This window comes from Balaenoptera acutorostrata, chromosome 5, assembly GCF_949987535.1.
Source record: "Balaenoptera acutorostrata chromosome 5, mBalAcu1.1, whole genome shotgun sequence".
Classification (NCBI taxonomy): domain Eukaryota; kingdom Metazoa; phylum Chordata; class Mammalia; order Artiodactyla; family Balaenopteridae; genus Balaenoptera; species Balaenoptera acutorostrata.
Window position 1 is genome coordinate 7164051 of NC_080068.1, and position 14975 is coordinate 7179025.

Here is a 14975-nt window from a genome sequence, read left to right on the forward strand (position 1 = left end):
CCCTGCGCCTCGACTTCCGACCCCGGGGATTCATCCCCGAGCTTGCGGACCTTTCGGTTACCCTTTAAAGGGACCGAACCACCGCGTTGGATCGAAGCCCAGAGACTTTCTGAGAGACCGTGGAAATTGCCTAAGGCGCTCTCAGCGGAATTTGCAGCCCGAATGAAATTTTAAATTTCAGGTTTCTCAAGGGAAGAGAAACTCTACTGTTAGACATGGGAAGAGAGGGTGGCTGTGCCTGCGTGTTTATCAGCTGAGCGGAGCAGTATTTCTTTCCGATTCAAATTTGGCCAGATTCTGGCTTTAAAAATAAATCGTGGGAATATTTTAGAACGTGGAATCTCGCCATTGTTCCAGGATCACAGCAAAGTAGGCAATAGTTGGTATGTTATCATTGCTGGAGGGAAAAAAAATTACATGGATTTTATTCTTTTGTGTGATTGGCATCTTTTTTGAGATGAAAGATGTGCATTTACATAAGGCAGGTAAAGATCCTAACAAAGGGACCTTACTTAAATGTGCACGCTCAGTCCTTCATCGTCCTGAGTTCCTGCAGTTCTTTTTTAAGAACTATCTATTCAACATACTTAAAGTCTATTCACGAGATTTCATTTCTCTTGGTGTCACATATAGATCAATTTTTATAAACAATTACAATATAACAAAATTACAATGTCTTTACAAGACATTGCTTTTTAAAAAACAGTCACCACAGTTTAACCAGGAAATTTTTTTTTGTCACTTCTACTCTGAGGATTAAAGCTTGGTGTTTCAGCCTAGGAATTCTGAGGGTAGAGGGGTTAAAACTAGATATAAAAGAGAAAAACAAAATCTCGTAATTAGGCACCACAAAGGTTTCACACAGTCAATATCAGATTTCTTCTAAAATAATATTTCATTTTAAAAACATTCTCTATTTCATAATTTCTCTAGTGATCTGAGATGAAGTTCACATTTAACATTATTTTTCATTATGTATAAAATATTTATGTTGCATAAAATTGTACAACGTTCATTATGACACTTGTTGCAAAACAGATCATTATTAAAGAGATTTACATTTCCATTATAGGCTTCCTTATTGTACTTTTCAGGAAAAAAGGACGTCAAGGGCTAAGTTGAAGGAAAGAAATCCTGTGTGCTTTTTTTACCTTTCCTTAAACTTCTGTTGTCATTTCAGCAATCTTCACAGCATTTCTACCATCTCAAGATGGATCTTCTTGAGAAGATTCCATCTCAAGAAACCACTTTCTAAGTTCATCCATAAGAAGCAACTCCTCACCCGTTAAAGTTTTATCATGAAATTATAGCAATTCAGTCACATCTTCAGGCTCCATGTCTAATTCTAGTTCTCTTGCTGTTTCCACCACATCTGCAGTTCCTTCCTTCACTGAAGTCTTGACCCCTCATAGTCATCCATGACGGTTGAAATCAACTTCTTCCAAACCCGTGGTCATGTTGATATGTTGACCTGTTCTCATGAATCACAAATATTCTTAATGGCATCTAGAATGGTGAATCCTTTCCAGAAGTTTTTCAATTGACTTTGCCCAAATCCATCAGAGGAATCACTGTCTATGGCAGCTCAAGCCTTACAAAAATGTGTTTCTTAAATAATAAGACTTGAAAGTCGAAATTACTCCTTGATCTGTGGGCTGCAGAATGGATGTCGTGTCAGCGGGCAAGAAAACAACATCAATCTCTTACATCTTCGTCAGAGCTCTTGGTTGACCAGGTGCATTGTCAACGAGCAGTACTATTTTGAAAGGAATCCTTTTTTCTAAGCAGTAGGTCTCAACAGTGGGCTTAAAATATTCAGTAAACCCTATTGTCAACAGATGTGCTGTTATCCAGGCTTTGTTGTTCTGTATATAGAGCACAGGTAGAGTAGATTGATCCTAATTCTTCAAGGCCCTAGGATTTTCAGAATCGTAAATGAGCTTTGGCTCAACGTAAAGTCACTGGCTGCATTAGCCCCTAACAAGAGGGTCAGCCTGTCATCTGAAGCTTTGAAGCCAGGTATCAACTTCTCCTCTCTAGCTATGAAAGTCCTAGATGGCATCTTCCAATATAAGACTGTTTACTCTACATTGAAAATCTGTTCTTTCGTGTATCCACCTTCAGAAGTACCTTAGCTAGAGCTTCTGGGTAACTTAATGTAGCTTGTATAGCAGCACTTGCTGCTTCACCTTGCACTTTTCTGTTATGGAAACGGCTTCTTTCCTTAACTCTCATGAACCTCTGCTGGCTTCAGACTTTTCTTCCAGCGTCCTCACCTCTCTCAGCCTTCACAGAATTGAAGAGAGTTAGGGTCTGGCTCTGGATGAGGCTTTGGCTTAAGGGAATGTTGTCACTGGTTTGATCTTTTATCCAGACCACTAAAACTTCCTCCGTATCAGCAATAAGGCTGTTTCTCTTTCTTATCACTCATGTATTAACTGGAGTAGCACTTTTACTTTCCTTCAAGAACTGTCCCTTTGCATTCACAACTTGGCTAACAGTTTGGTGCAAGAGGCTTAGCTTTTAGCCTATCTCGCTTCTGACGTGCCTTGCTTACTGAGCTTAATCGTTTCTAGCTTTTGATTTAAAGTGAGAGACGTGAAACTCTTCCTTTTCATTTGAACACTTAGAGGCCATTGTAGGATTAACAACTGGCCAGATTGCAATACTGTTGTGTCTCAGGGAACAGGGAGGCCCAAGGAGAGGGAGAGAGATGGGGGCATGGCCAGTCAGTGGAGCAGGCAGAACACACACAACGTTTACGGGTTAAGTTGTCATCTTACACGGGGAAGTTTGTGGTGCCCCAAACTACTACAATAGTACATCAGAGATCACTGATTACATATCAACATAACAAATAAAATAATAATGACAAATTTGAAATATCGAGAGAATTACTGAAGTGTGACACCGAGACACGAAGTGAGCAAAGGCTGTTGGAAAAATGGTGCTGATAGACTTGCTCTACACAGGATTGCCCCAAACCTTCAACTGGTAAAAAACACAATAAGTGAAACAAAGTGAAGAACTATAAAATGAGGCCTGCTTGTAATTTAAAATTGTAAAGTGGTAAATCATCACAATTGTTTATGTAGGTACTCTTCATTTCATTTTGGGGCCATCTGAAACCTTGTCTACTTTCAGTGGTTCTCATATATGTATATATGTACAGACATACACACACACACACATATGTATATATATATATATATACACATATATATACATATATACACATATGGTTATACTTTACCCTGAATTTGCCCATATTCCCAGGATGATTCATTTCTGTTATTTTAAAGCTGGAAAAATTAAACTACTTTTCTAAGACTATTAAGTAACAGATACTTACTTAGCATCCACTATGTGCAACATACTCTATTAAGCATCATTAAAATTATGAACGTAATTAAAACACTTTTCCTTCTCTCCATTAGAGTCTAGCAGAGAGAACTGACCATGCATTGGAGGCACTCTGAGTTTTAGACTCAGAACCACATTCTTTCTATTACCACCAATTGTGCTGCATAGCCTCTTAGGATTGTTCCCAAAAATTGAGTCCAGAGAAGAATAACTAAGCTATATATATATACACAAGGATCGTGGTAAGAAACAGCTTGTACAGATTATGGGTGTAAATAGGATTCTGAACAAGCGAGGTGGAGCCAGGGTGTCATCATATCTCAGGAAATGAGACGAGAAAGCCAGTCTGGGCTTTGATTAGGGGCTCACTGAGCTGTCCAGGGGAGTGGCAGGAAGGCCATTGACTGATGGCCTTATGATGAGTGGGATGAATCAGTAACCCTGGTGAGTCACTTTGGTACCAGTTATCTTTTTTAATTTGAGGCAACATCAGTGTAAATTGTCGGTTAGAGCCTAAGAATAAATGAATAAGATCCTGAGCTTTTGAATTCATTTATCTTTAAAGGGATGTATTGATAATTAGCTTTCAGAAATTCAATCAACATAAAATCGGTTATAGAAGTTGTGAAAAACTTAAACTTTTAAATTTTCTTATAGCACAGAAATGCTTATATCATCCCATTTGAAAATTGCTATATATAAACTTAAAGTAATTTATGATGAATGTGTGTACACAGTAAGATTTTCTACTTGGAAATTTATTGGACCAGGACCTGTAATTCCCTTATAAATTGAAGATAATAAGGTTTACTATTAATTTCAATATATATGTATTTTTATAGTTTTAAGTATAATTACCCAACTATAGATCTAGAAACAGGTTGATAAACATACACTGATATGTAGTGAAAATGCCTTTTTAAGCTATATATATATCAGGATCTCTATAACAAGGTATACTCATCAGAATTAACAAACTGTTGCTGTCCTGAGTATGCTGTAGGATATTCTTGTTTAAAAAAAAATGGAACTGCTTGCTTTTTTAAAGGGGAGAAAGCATTCCTTTTGCCTCTTCTTGATATATTATAGGCAGTTGTGTACTTCATTAGGCAATACTGCCAAATCTCTAATATGTAAGAGTAAATAAGTAACATCAGCAGAGTCAAGAGGGTGGACCGGGAAGATGCAGCGTTCACGTCTCCTCACAACTGGGGCACCTACCAGGCTCTGCTGGGGGATCACGGACACCTAAGGGGACGGGAGGAACCCCCGAGCGACTGGGTAGGATGATGTGGGGAGGGAGGGGGGAGGAGAACTTGAGGCAGGATGGGACCGGCACCCTTGAGGGGCAGCTGGGGGAGGGGAGGGGTTCCCATGCCCAGAGGGGGAACGGGGGAGACCCTCGGGAGGGCAGAAGATCAGAAGGGCATGCGGCCAGCGTTCCCCTTGCCCACTTGGGCCCCAGGGAGCCTGCTGAGGTCCCGAGCCTGATCTGCCCACCGGGCCCCCTCCAGCCGCCGGGTCCTGTGGGAGTGGGAGGGAGGGAGGGGGGAGGAAAAGTAAAGGCCGGATGGACAGGACTGGTGCCCCTGAGGGGCGGCTGGGGGAGGGACGGGGTTCCCACGACCAGAAGGGCCCACCCACAGTTAGGGGATGAACAGGGATGGGGGAGACCCTCGGAAGAGCGGAGGAACAGAAGGGAGTGTGGTGAATGCTTCCCCTGCCCACCTGGGCCCCAGAAAGCTTGCTGAGGTCCTGGGACTAAACCTCTGCCCTCAGAGGCTCCCTCCCACCACGCTGAGCCTAAGCCCCGCCCACACCGCCACCCAGGGCCTTACCTTGGAACTCCGAGCCGGGGCGAACTCCAAGGCACACCTTTCCCAGCAGCGCAGGTCCTGAGCCTGGGCCCTGACCCCCACCCTAAACCCCGCCCCTGGCTAAGCTCCTCCCCAAACCTAAGCCCCACCCCCCACAGCCCAAGCTTTTTCTGGTCTTTTTTTTTTTTTTATGTTGTGGTTCTGTTTTACCTTGTTGTTAATTCGTTTATATTTTTATTTTTTCTGATAAGTTTTTTATTTTTCTAATTTTATTTTACTCTTTATAATTTGTTATTGTTCTGCTCCTTTCGGCTCCTTTGGGGTTCCACCCACCTTTTTTTTTTTTTCTGTTGTGGTTCTGTTTTACCTTGATGTAGTTGTTTCACTTATATTTTTATTTTTCCTAATATATTTTTTATTTTTCTAATTTTATTTTATTTTTTATTCTTTGTTATTGTACTACTTCTTTTTTTTTTTCCTTTTCTTTTGCTGTGCTGCACGGCTTGTGGTAGCTTGGTTCCCAGGCCGAGAATCGGGTCTGAATTCCTGTGGTGGGAGCATTGAGTCCAAACTGCTGGACTAACAGAGAACCTCAGATCCCAGGCAATATTAATCAGACTGAGGTTTCCCAGCAGTCCTCATATCGGCAGCAACCCGGCTCTGCCCAACTGCCTGCAAATTCTAGTGCTGCATGCTTCAGGCCAAACAACCAGTAAGACAGGTATACAGCCCTACCTATCAAAAAAAAAAAAAAAATGAAACGACAAAAAAATATGTTACAAACAAAGGAGCAAGGTAAAAAGCTACAAGAAAAAATAAATGAAGAGGAAATAGGCAAACTAACTGAAAAAGAATTAGGAGTAATGATAGTAAAAATGATACAAAATCTTGGAAATAGAATGGAGGCATGCATTGAGAAAATACAAGAAATGTTTAACAAGGACCTAGAAGAACTAAAGAACAAACAAACAGTGATGAACAACACAATAACTGAAATGAAAAATACACTAGAAGGAATCAATAGTAGAATAACTGAGGGAGAAGAGCGAATAAGTGAGCTGGAAGGTAGAATGGTGGAAATAACTGCCAAGGAGCAGAATAAAGAAAAAATAATGGAAAGAATTGAAGACAATCTCAGAGACCTCTGAGACAACATTAAATGCAACAACATTCAAATTATAAGGGTCCCAGAAGAAGAAGAGAAAGAGAAAGGGTCTGAGAAAATATTTGAAGAGATTATAGTCGAAACTTCCCTAACATGGGAAAGGAAATTGCCACCCAAGTCCAGGAAGTGCAGAGAGTCCCATACACCCTAGAAGAAACACACCAAGGCACATATTAATCAAACTAACAAATATTAAATTCAAAGAAAATATATTAAAAGCAGCAAAGGAAAAGCAACAAATAACATACAAGGGAATCCCCATAAGGTTATCAGCTGATTTTTCAGCAAAAACTCTTCAGGCCAGAAGGGAATGGCAGGATATATTTAAAGTGATGAAAGGGAAAAATCTACAACCAAGATTACTCTACCAGCATGCATCTCATTCAGATTTGATGGAGAAATCAAAAGCTTTACAGACAAGCAAAAGCTAAGAGAATGCAGCACCACCAAACCAGCTTTATAACAAATGCTAAAGGAATTTCTCTAGGCGGGAAACACAAGAGAAGAAAAAGACCCACAAAAACAAACACAAATCTATTAAGAAAATGGTAATAAGAACATACATATCAATAATCATCTTCAATATAGAACGTTTAATGCTCCAAACAAAAGACATAGACTGTCTGAAAGGATACAGAAACAAGACCCATATATATGCTGTCTACAAGAGACCCACTTCAGACCTAGGGACACATACAGACTGAAAGTGAGGGGATGGTAACAGATATTCCATGCAAATGGAAATCACAAGAAACCTGCAGTAGCAATACTCATATTGGATAAAATAGACTGTAAGAACAAACTGTTACAAGAGATAAGGAAAAACCCAAAATTAGTAGAAGGAAAGAAATCATAAAGATCAGAGCAGAAATAAATGAAATAGAAATGAAGAAACAATAGCAAAGATCAATAAAACTAAAAGTTGGTTCTTCGAGAAGATAACCATAATTGATAAACTTTTAGCCAGACTCATCAAGAAAAAAAAGGGAGAGGAGTCAAATCAATAAAATTGGAAATGAAAAAAGAGAAATTATAACTGACACCACAGAAATACAAAGGGTCATAAGAGCTACTACAAGCAACTGTATGCCAATAAAATGGACAGTCTGGAAGAAATGGACAAATTCTTGGAAAGGTACAATTTTCCAAGACTGAACCAGGAAGAATTAGAAAATACAAACAGACTGATCACAAGTAATGAAAATGAAACTGTAATTAAAAATCAACAAACAAAAGTCCAGGACCAGATGGCTTCACAGGCGAATTCTATCAAACATTTAAAGAAGAGATAACACCTAACCTTCTCAAACTCTTCCAAAACATTGCAGAGGGAGGAACACTCTCAAACTCGTTCTACGAGGCCACCATCACCCTGATACCAAAACCAGACAAAGATATCACAAAAAAAAAGAAAATTACAGGCCAATATCACTGATGAACATAGACACAAACTTCCTCAACAAGATACTAGCAAACAGAATCCAACAACACATTAAAAGGATCATACACCATGATCAAGTGGGATTTATCCCAGGGATGCAAGGATTCTTCAGTATACACAAATCAATAAATGTGATACACCATATAAACAAAGAATAAAAACCATATGATCATCTCAGTGGATGCAGAAAAAGCTTTTGACAAAATTCAACAAACATTTATGATAAAGCTCTCCAGAAAGTGGGCAGAGAGGGAACCTACCTCAACATAATAAAAGCCATAAATGACAAACCCACAACAAACATCATTCTCAATGATGAAAAACTGAAAGTATTTCCTCTAAGATCAGGAACAAGTCAAGGATATCCACTCTTGCCACTATTATTCAACATACTTTTGGAAGTCTTAGCCACAGCAATCAGAGAAGAAAAAGAAATAAAATGAATACAAATTGGAAAAGAAGTAAAACTGTCACTATTTGCCGATGACATGATACTATACATAGAAGATCCTAAAGATGTCACCAGAAAAGTACTAGAACTAATCAATGAATTTGGTAAGGTTGCAGGATACAAAATTAATGCACAGAAATCTCTTGCATTCCTATACAGTAACAGTGAAAGATCAAAAAGAGAAATTAAGGAAACACTCCCATTTACCACTGCAACAAAAAGAATAAAATACCTGGGAATAAACCTACTTAAGGAAGCAAAAGACCTGCACTCAGAAAACTATAAAACACCTATGACACAAATCAAAGATGACACAAACAGATGGAGATATATACCATGCTCCTGGACTGGAAGAATCAATATTGTGAAAACGACTATACTACCCAAAGCAATCTACAGGTTCAGTGCAATCCCTATCAAATTACCAGTGGCATTTTTCACAGAATTAGAACAAAAAATTTTACAATCTGTATGGAAACACAAAAGACCCCGAATAGGCAAAACAGTGTTGAGAAAGAAAAACAGAGCTGGAGGATTCAGGCTCCCTGACTTCAGACTGTACTACAAAGCTACAGTAATCAAGACAGTATGGTACTGGCACAAAAACAGAAATATAGATCAATGGTACAGGATAGAAAGCCCAGAGATAAACTCACACACCTATGGTCACCTAACCTATGACAAAGAAGGCAAGAATATACAATGGAGAAAAGACAGCCTCTTCAATAAATGGTGCTGGGAAAACTGGACAGCTACATGTAAAAGAATGAAATTAGAGCACTACCTAACACCATACACAAAAATAAGCTCAAAATGGATTAAAGACTTAAATGTAAGACTGGATCCTATAAAACTCTTAGAGGAAAACATAGGAAAAACACTCTTTGACATAAACCACAGCAAGATCTTTTATGACCCACCTCCTAGAGTAATGAAAATAAAAACAAAAATAAGCAAATGGGACCTAATTAAACTTAAAAACTTTTACACAGCAAAGGAAACCATAAACAAGACAAAACGACAACCCACAGAATGGGAGAGAATATTTGCAAATGAAAAAACAGACAAAGGATGAATCTCCAAAATATACAAACAGCTCATGCAGCTCAATATCAAAAAAACAAACAATGCAATCAAAAAATGGGCAGAAGACCTAAATAAACATTTCACCAAAGAAGACATATAGATGGCCAAGAGGCACATGAAAAGATGTTCAGCATCACTAATTATTCGAGAAATGCAAATCAAAACTACAATGAGGTATGATCTCACACTGGTTAGAATGGCCATCATCAAAAAATCTACAAAGGGTGGAGTGGGTGTGGAGAAAAGGGAACCCTCTTGCACTGTTGGTGGGAATGTAAATTGATACAGCCACTGTAGAGAACAGTATGGAGGTTCCTTAAAATATTAAAAATAGAAATACCATATGACCCAGCAATACCACTACTGGGCATTTACCCTGAGAAAACCATAATTCAAAAAGACACATGTACCCCAATGTTCATTGCAGCACTATTTCCAATAGCCAGGACATGGAAACAACCTAAGGGTCCATGAGTGGCTAAAGAAGATGTGGTACATATATACAATAGACTATTACTCAGCCATAAAAAGAAATGAAATTGGGTCATTTGTAGAGATGTGGATGGATCTAGTATCTGTCATACAGAGTGAAGTAAGTCAGAAAAAGAAAAACAAATATTGTGTGTTAACGCATATATGTGGAATGTTGAAAAATAGTACAGATGAACCTATTTGCAGGGCAGGAATCAAAACACAGAGGTAGAGAACAGACATGTGGACACAGAAGGGGAAGGGGAGGGTGGGATGAATTGGGAGATTAGGTTTGACATAAATACACTTCCATGTGTAAACTAGATAGCTAGTGGGAACCTGCTGTATAGCACAGGGAGCTCAGCTTGGTGCTCTGTGATGACCTAGATGGGTGGGATGGGGGGGGTGGGAGGGAGGTCCAAGAGGGAGGGGGGGATATGTGTATACATATAGCTGATTCACTTCACTGTACAGCAGAAACTAACACAACATTGTAAAGCAATTATACTCCAATTAAAAAAAAGTAAAAGTAATATCATTGTGGTGTTAATATTACATTATTAATTTCCTTGAGGTGAAAAAACTTATTATGGGATGTTATATTAGTATCACTTCTACATTTAACTTTATACCATGTTATCTTCCTTAAAAAATGTGAATTTATTTAATCTTTTTAATGCTGAAATCTACTTTCAATTTTTAAATTAAAAAATAAACAGGTAAATTTTGTTTTTAAAAACACCAGCAGCCAGCTGGTTAATGGCTTAATTCATGATAATCTGTACCACTCAGAGGACTGAGAACTGATCATGAAATGATTTTGCCATCCAGAATTGTGTTCACATAGTCAACAATACCATGTGATAAACATTTATTGAGTGCCTACTCTATACATGTAGGTCATGGAATAGTGTTTCTACACTTGAGAAGCTCAAATCTGAAGATTATATGAACTGGATATATTTAGGATATTAGCTTTTTGTTTGAATTTCTCATTTCCCCATAAATATTTATTTTTGTTTGAATTTTTCATTTTCCCACATACATTTATTTAACACTTTCCATGGTGAAGTTACTGTGCCTTGTTTTATGGTAGACACCACGGTGAGTAAAACACAGTTTCACTTTTCCATTGCTTATATATAAATAAGGTATACTGGTTTTTATTATAATTGCAGTGCAAAGCAAATTATGTCATGTAGCATCAGACAGCTATAAACAGAAATACATGGGGTTCCGAAAGGAGATCACATCCAGTTGAACAGATAAAGGAACACTTTAGAGCAGGTGACTTTTAAGTTTGACCTTGATTGATGTAAGAGAAGAAGGAATGTTTAAGGTAAGATTATATGACTACAACATGTATCAGGTACCTTGACTGGAGAACAATATTAATTAGCTATTATAATCTTGAAGTTCTTATCCACATTTGTCTTTTCTGTCCCTTACATTATTTATACATAAATTTTTTTAAAAAGTTCTGCTATTTTAACACGAGTCAACACACCATAGAAGTGATGATAGATTTAAACTTACTGTAATTGTTATTGGTTCATATTTGCACTGTACTTGTTGCCAGTTAAAGACTTCCCTAAACTTTTTAGTAAATGAATAAGGTAATGGGACCAAATGGTAAAATGTTTCCTTCTCAATGGATTAATTTATAGTAGTGATGGAATTGTTTTTCAAGTTGCCAACTGATGTCTTTTTGTTCCAAGCAGGAGAATAATATGGATTCAGAGCTCAAGGATTATTATAACAAGACACTTGCTGCAGAGAACAATACTGCTGCCACTCGGAATTCTGATTTCCCAGTCTGGGATGACTATAAAAGCAGTGTCGATGACTTGCAGTATTTTCTGATTGGACTCTATACATTTGTAAGTCTTCTTGGTTTTATGGGGAATCTACTTATTTTAATGGCTCTCATGAGGAAGCGAAGTCAGAAGACAACGGTCAACTTCCTCATTGGGAATCTGGCCTTCTCTGATATCTTGGTTGTGCTGTTTTGCTCACCTTTCACACTGACCTCTGTCTTGCTGGATCAATGGAAGTTTGGCAGAGTCATGTGTCACATTATGCCTTTCCTTCAATGTGTGACAGTTCTAGTTTCCACTTTAATTTTAATATCAATCGCCATCGTCAGGTATCATATGATAAAACATCCTGTGTCTAATCATTTAACAGCAAACCATGGCTATTTCCTGATCGCCACTGTCTGGACACTAGGCTTTGCAATGTGTTCTCCCCTCCCAGTGTTTCACAGCCTTGTGGAACTTCAGGAGACGTTTGGTTCAGCGTTGCTCAGCAGCAGGTATTTATGTGTCGAGTCATGGCCATCCGATGCATACCGAATTGCTTTCACTATCTCTTTATTGCTCGTTCAGTATATTCTGCCCTTAGTTTGTCTAACTGTAAGTCATACCAGTGTCTGCAGGAGCATAAGCTGTGGATTGTCCAACCAAGAAAACCAACTAGAAGAAAATGAGATGATCAACTTAACTCTCCATCCTTCCAAAAAGAGTGGGCCTCAGGTGAGGATCTCCAGTGGCCGGAAATGGAGCTATTCATTCATCAGAAAGCACAGAAGGAGGTACAGCAAGAAGACGGCATGCGTGCTGCCTGCACCAGTGAGACCTCCTCCAGAGAACCGCTCAAGAAGGCTTCCAGAACACTTGGGCTCTGGGAAAAGTCAGCCCCCTTCATCCCGTAAGTTTATACCAGGGGTCCCCACTTGCTTTGAGGTGAAACCGGAAGAAAACTCGGATGTTCATGAGATGAGAGTAAACTGTTCTATCATGAGGTTAAAAAAAAGATCTCGAAGTGTGTTCTACAGACTGACCATCCTGATACTCGTGTTTGCAGTAAGTTGGATGCCTCTGCACCTTTTCCACGTGGTGACCGACTTCAACGATAGCCTGATTTCAAACAGGCACTTCAAGTTGGTGTATTGCATCTGTCACTTGCTAGGCATGACGTCCTGTTGTCTTAATCCCATTCTATACGGATTTCTTAATAATGGGATCAAAGCCGACTTAAGGTCCCTTATACGCTGTCTTCGTATGTCATAATTCTCAGTGTTTTCCAAGGAAAGTGCAAGTGTGGGAATCATCTAAAATATACTCACAGTAACTATGTGTGTATAATCAACGAATTCTGTTAACTTACGGAATTTAATTTATGTGTAAGAGCTCTGGATTTGGATATCAGTTCCTAATATGTGGAAGATAATTTTAACATGTTATAATATGATAAATTCATTTAGTTGTATAAAGTCATTGTCAATCCAATCTGTAATTTCATTTTAAAGGGTAGTTATATTACCTTCCATTTCAGCTTGTCTTGTAAACCAATGAATTGTAAGTTCTTGTTTAAAATAAAAGTTATATTTAACCATTTCAGTATTTTTTGTTCAAAATTATAAGCAAAAATATTTCTCCTAAGACATTTAATTTCAGGTATGAGGAACATCTAATAATCTTCATTTTTACTTCACAGATTTCTTAATAGTTAGTTTCTGACAATACAGAAAACTTTAATATGACCAGCAAACCACAACTAAGTGACAGATATATGCCTAAGTCATAAATTAGATGTCAACATTGGGTACAGTTTTAGAACCTCTAAAGGAAAATGTTTATTTCCTATTATTAATGATTGCTCAAATTGTCAATTTATTCCCCACTATCCTAGTAATACACTGTTAATTTATCAAATAAAAATAGATTTTAAATCTTTTCTAGACTTACACCATGACATTAAACTATCAAAGATTGTTTTCATATACATCTTTTATATTCTAAAATGTGAAATATAAATGGTATCTATATTTCCAAGTATTAAATAATTGTAAAGAATACTTGAAGTGTCTACAGGGGAAAAAAAAAGTTAGTTAATTTTTTGGCCAAGATGTAGAATGATTAATATACTTTATGCTATTTCAGTACTGAGGTCTCATATGCTATCTTACTAGACTGAGGTCAGTCTTTTCAACTGGAGCTTTTTATTTGTTTTAGCCAGTTGTTTATAGAACTAAGTCCCTAAAAATAATGAATGTTTTCACATGAGGCTCAGATGTGCGAAATAATAATGCTGTCTTCAGTTCCTTTCTCTGATTTAACCATCTCCTGTATTGATTCCTGTTCATAAGGGAAAACAACCAAGCAAAACAAGAAACGGTTTAAGTTTTCAAATAGTAGGTAACTCTGGTCGTTGTTTAGTCAATTGAAAGTGCAGACTCTCTACGGGGGCTTTTCTCGGGCCTCTCCTGCTTCCCTAGGCAAGGCCTACACATAGGGGAAGCAGAAGATGGAGCTGGTCCCCACGTGTCCCCTGCTGACTCCTGCCCAGCTCCAGCTGAGAGGCAACTGTCTTGTCTGATCTCTGTTCCCTGGGCTTCTGCGTGTGTTGTAGAATGTGTGGTCTGTTCTCAGCAGGGTCCAGGCCTGAGGGTCCAGCCCCGGCATTCTCCACCCCTGCTGATGTCATAAGCTCGCTGGCTGTGTGGTCCCTCTGAATCTCCACCACGTTCTCCAGTTTATCCTGAGCCTGGGCTGTCTGCTCTACGGGGTCTTGTCCCTGCCAAGCCCGGGGCCACTTCAGGAACTTGTTTATCACCAAGAACTCTTCAGAAAGGTATTGTCGACTATAAAGATATTCACAAGCTGAAAGTTGAGAGTTCTGTTTTATTCGGCGGGAAGTTTTAGGACTTCAAGCCCAGGAAGCAGCATCTCAAGTAACCCTGAGAGAACCACTCTGAGGGGGCGGTGGGCGAAGAGCTAGGATATAGAGAAGGTGCTTGCAGCATAAGGGCAGGTAGTCGGGAGCATAAAAATATTATTGTTAATTAAAGAAAACCAGAAATCTCAAGTTAAGGAATTTAGCACTTTTCTGTATATGGGAATGTGCAAGAGTCTGGGCTCACTGAAATCATTCCTTTGAGATGCACCTCAGCTCTCTGGGGCCGTGTCCTGTGTTTTCACATCCTGAGTTTCCTCGGGGCTCGCAGTGGCTGCAGTCTGATGGCCGCTAAATGGCAGGTATTTTTTCCTAGTGAGTTCCCTCAGGGCTCACTTTAAAGAGTGGCTGCAATCACTGATGACTGTGACATCATTTGTTTACTGATATGGCAGGAAATATTCCAGTTCTCTGTATGAATGCGTACTGCCCACGTAGCTCACC

The 14975-nt window shown here is 38.8% G+C and overlaps 1 protein-coding gene across 1 annotated transcript; it reads left to right on the top strand.

The window, feature by feature from the left end:
* The first annotated feature begins 11494 nt into the window (after positions 1-11494).
* On the top strand, positions 11495-13028 carry NPY5R (neuropeptide Y receptor Y5). The gene has a single exon (XM_007184129.2). The coding sequence runs from the start codon at positions 11495-11497 to the stop codon at positions 12863-12865; it is 1371 nt and encodes a 456-aa protein (XP_007184191.1). The 3' UTR covers positions 12866-13028.
* The last annotated feature ends 1947 nt before the right edge of the window (positions 13029-14975 follow it).

Excerpts from the sequence above, each read along its gene's own strand:
- NPY5R (XM_007184129.2), top strand. The coding sequence starts at position 11,495 with ATGTCTTTTTGTTCCAAGCAGGAGAATAATATGGATTCAGAGCTCAAG.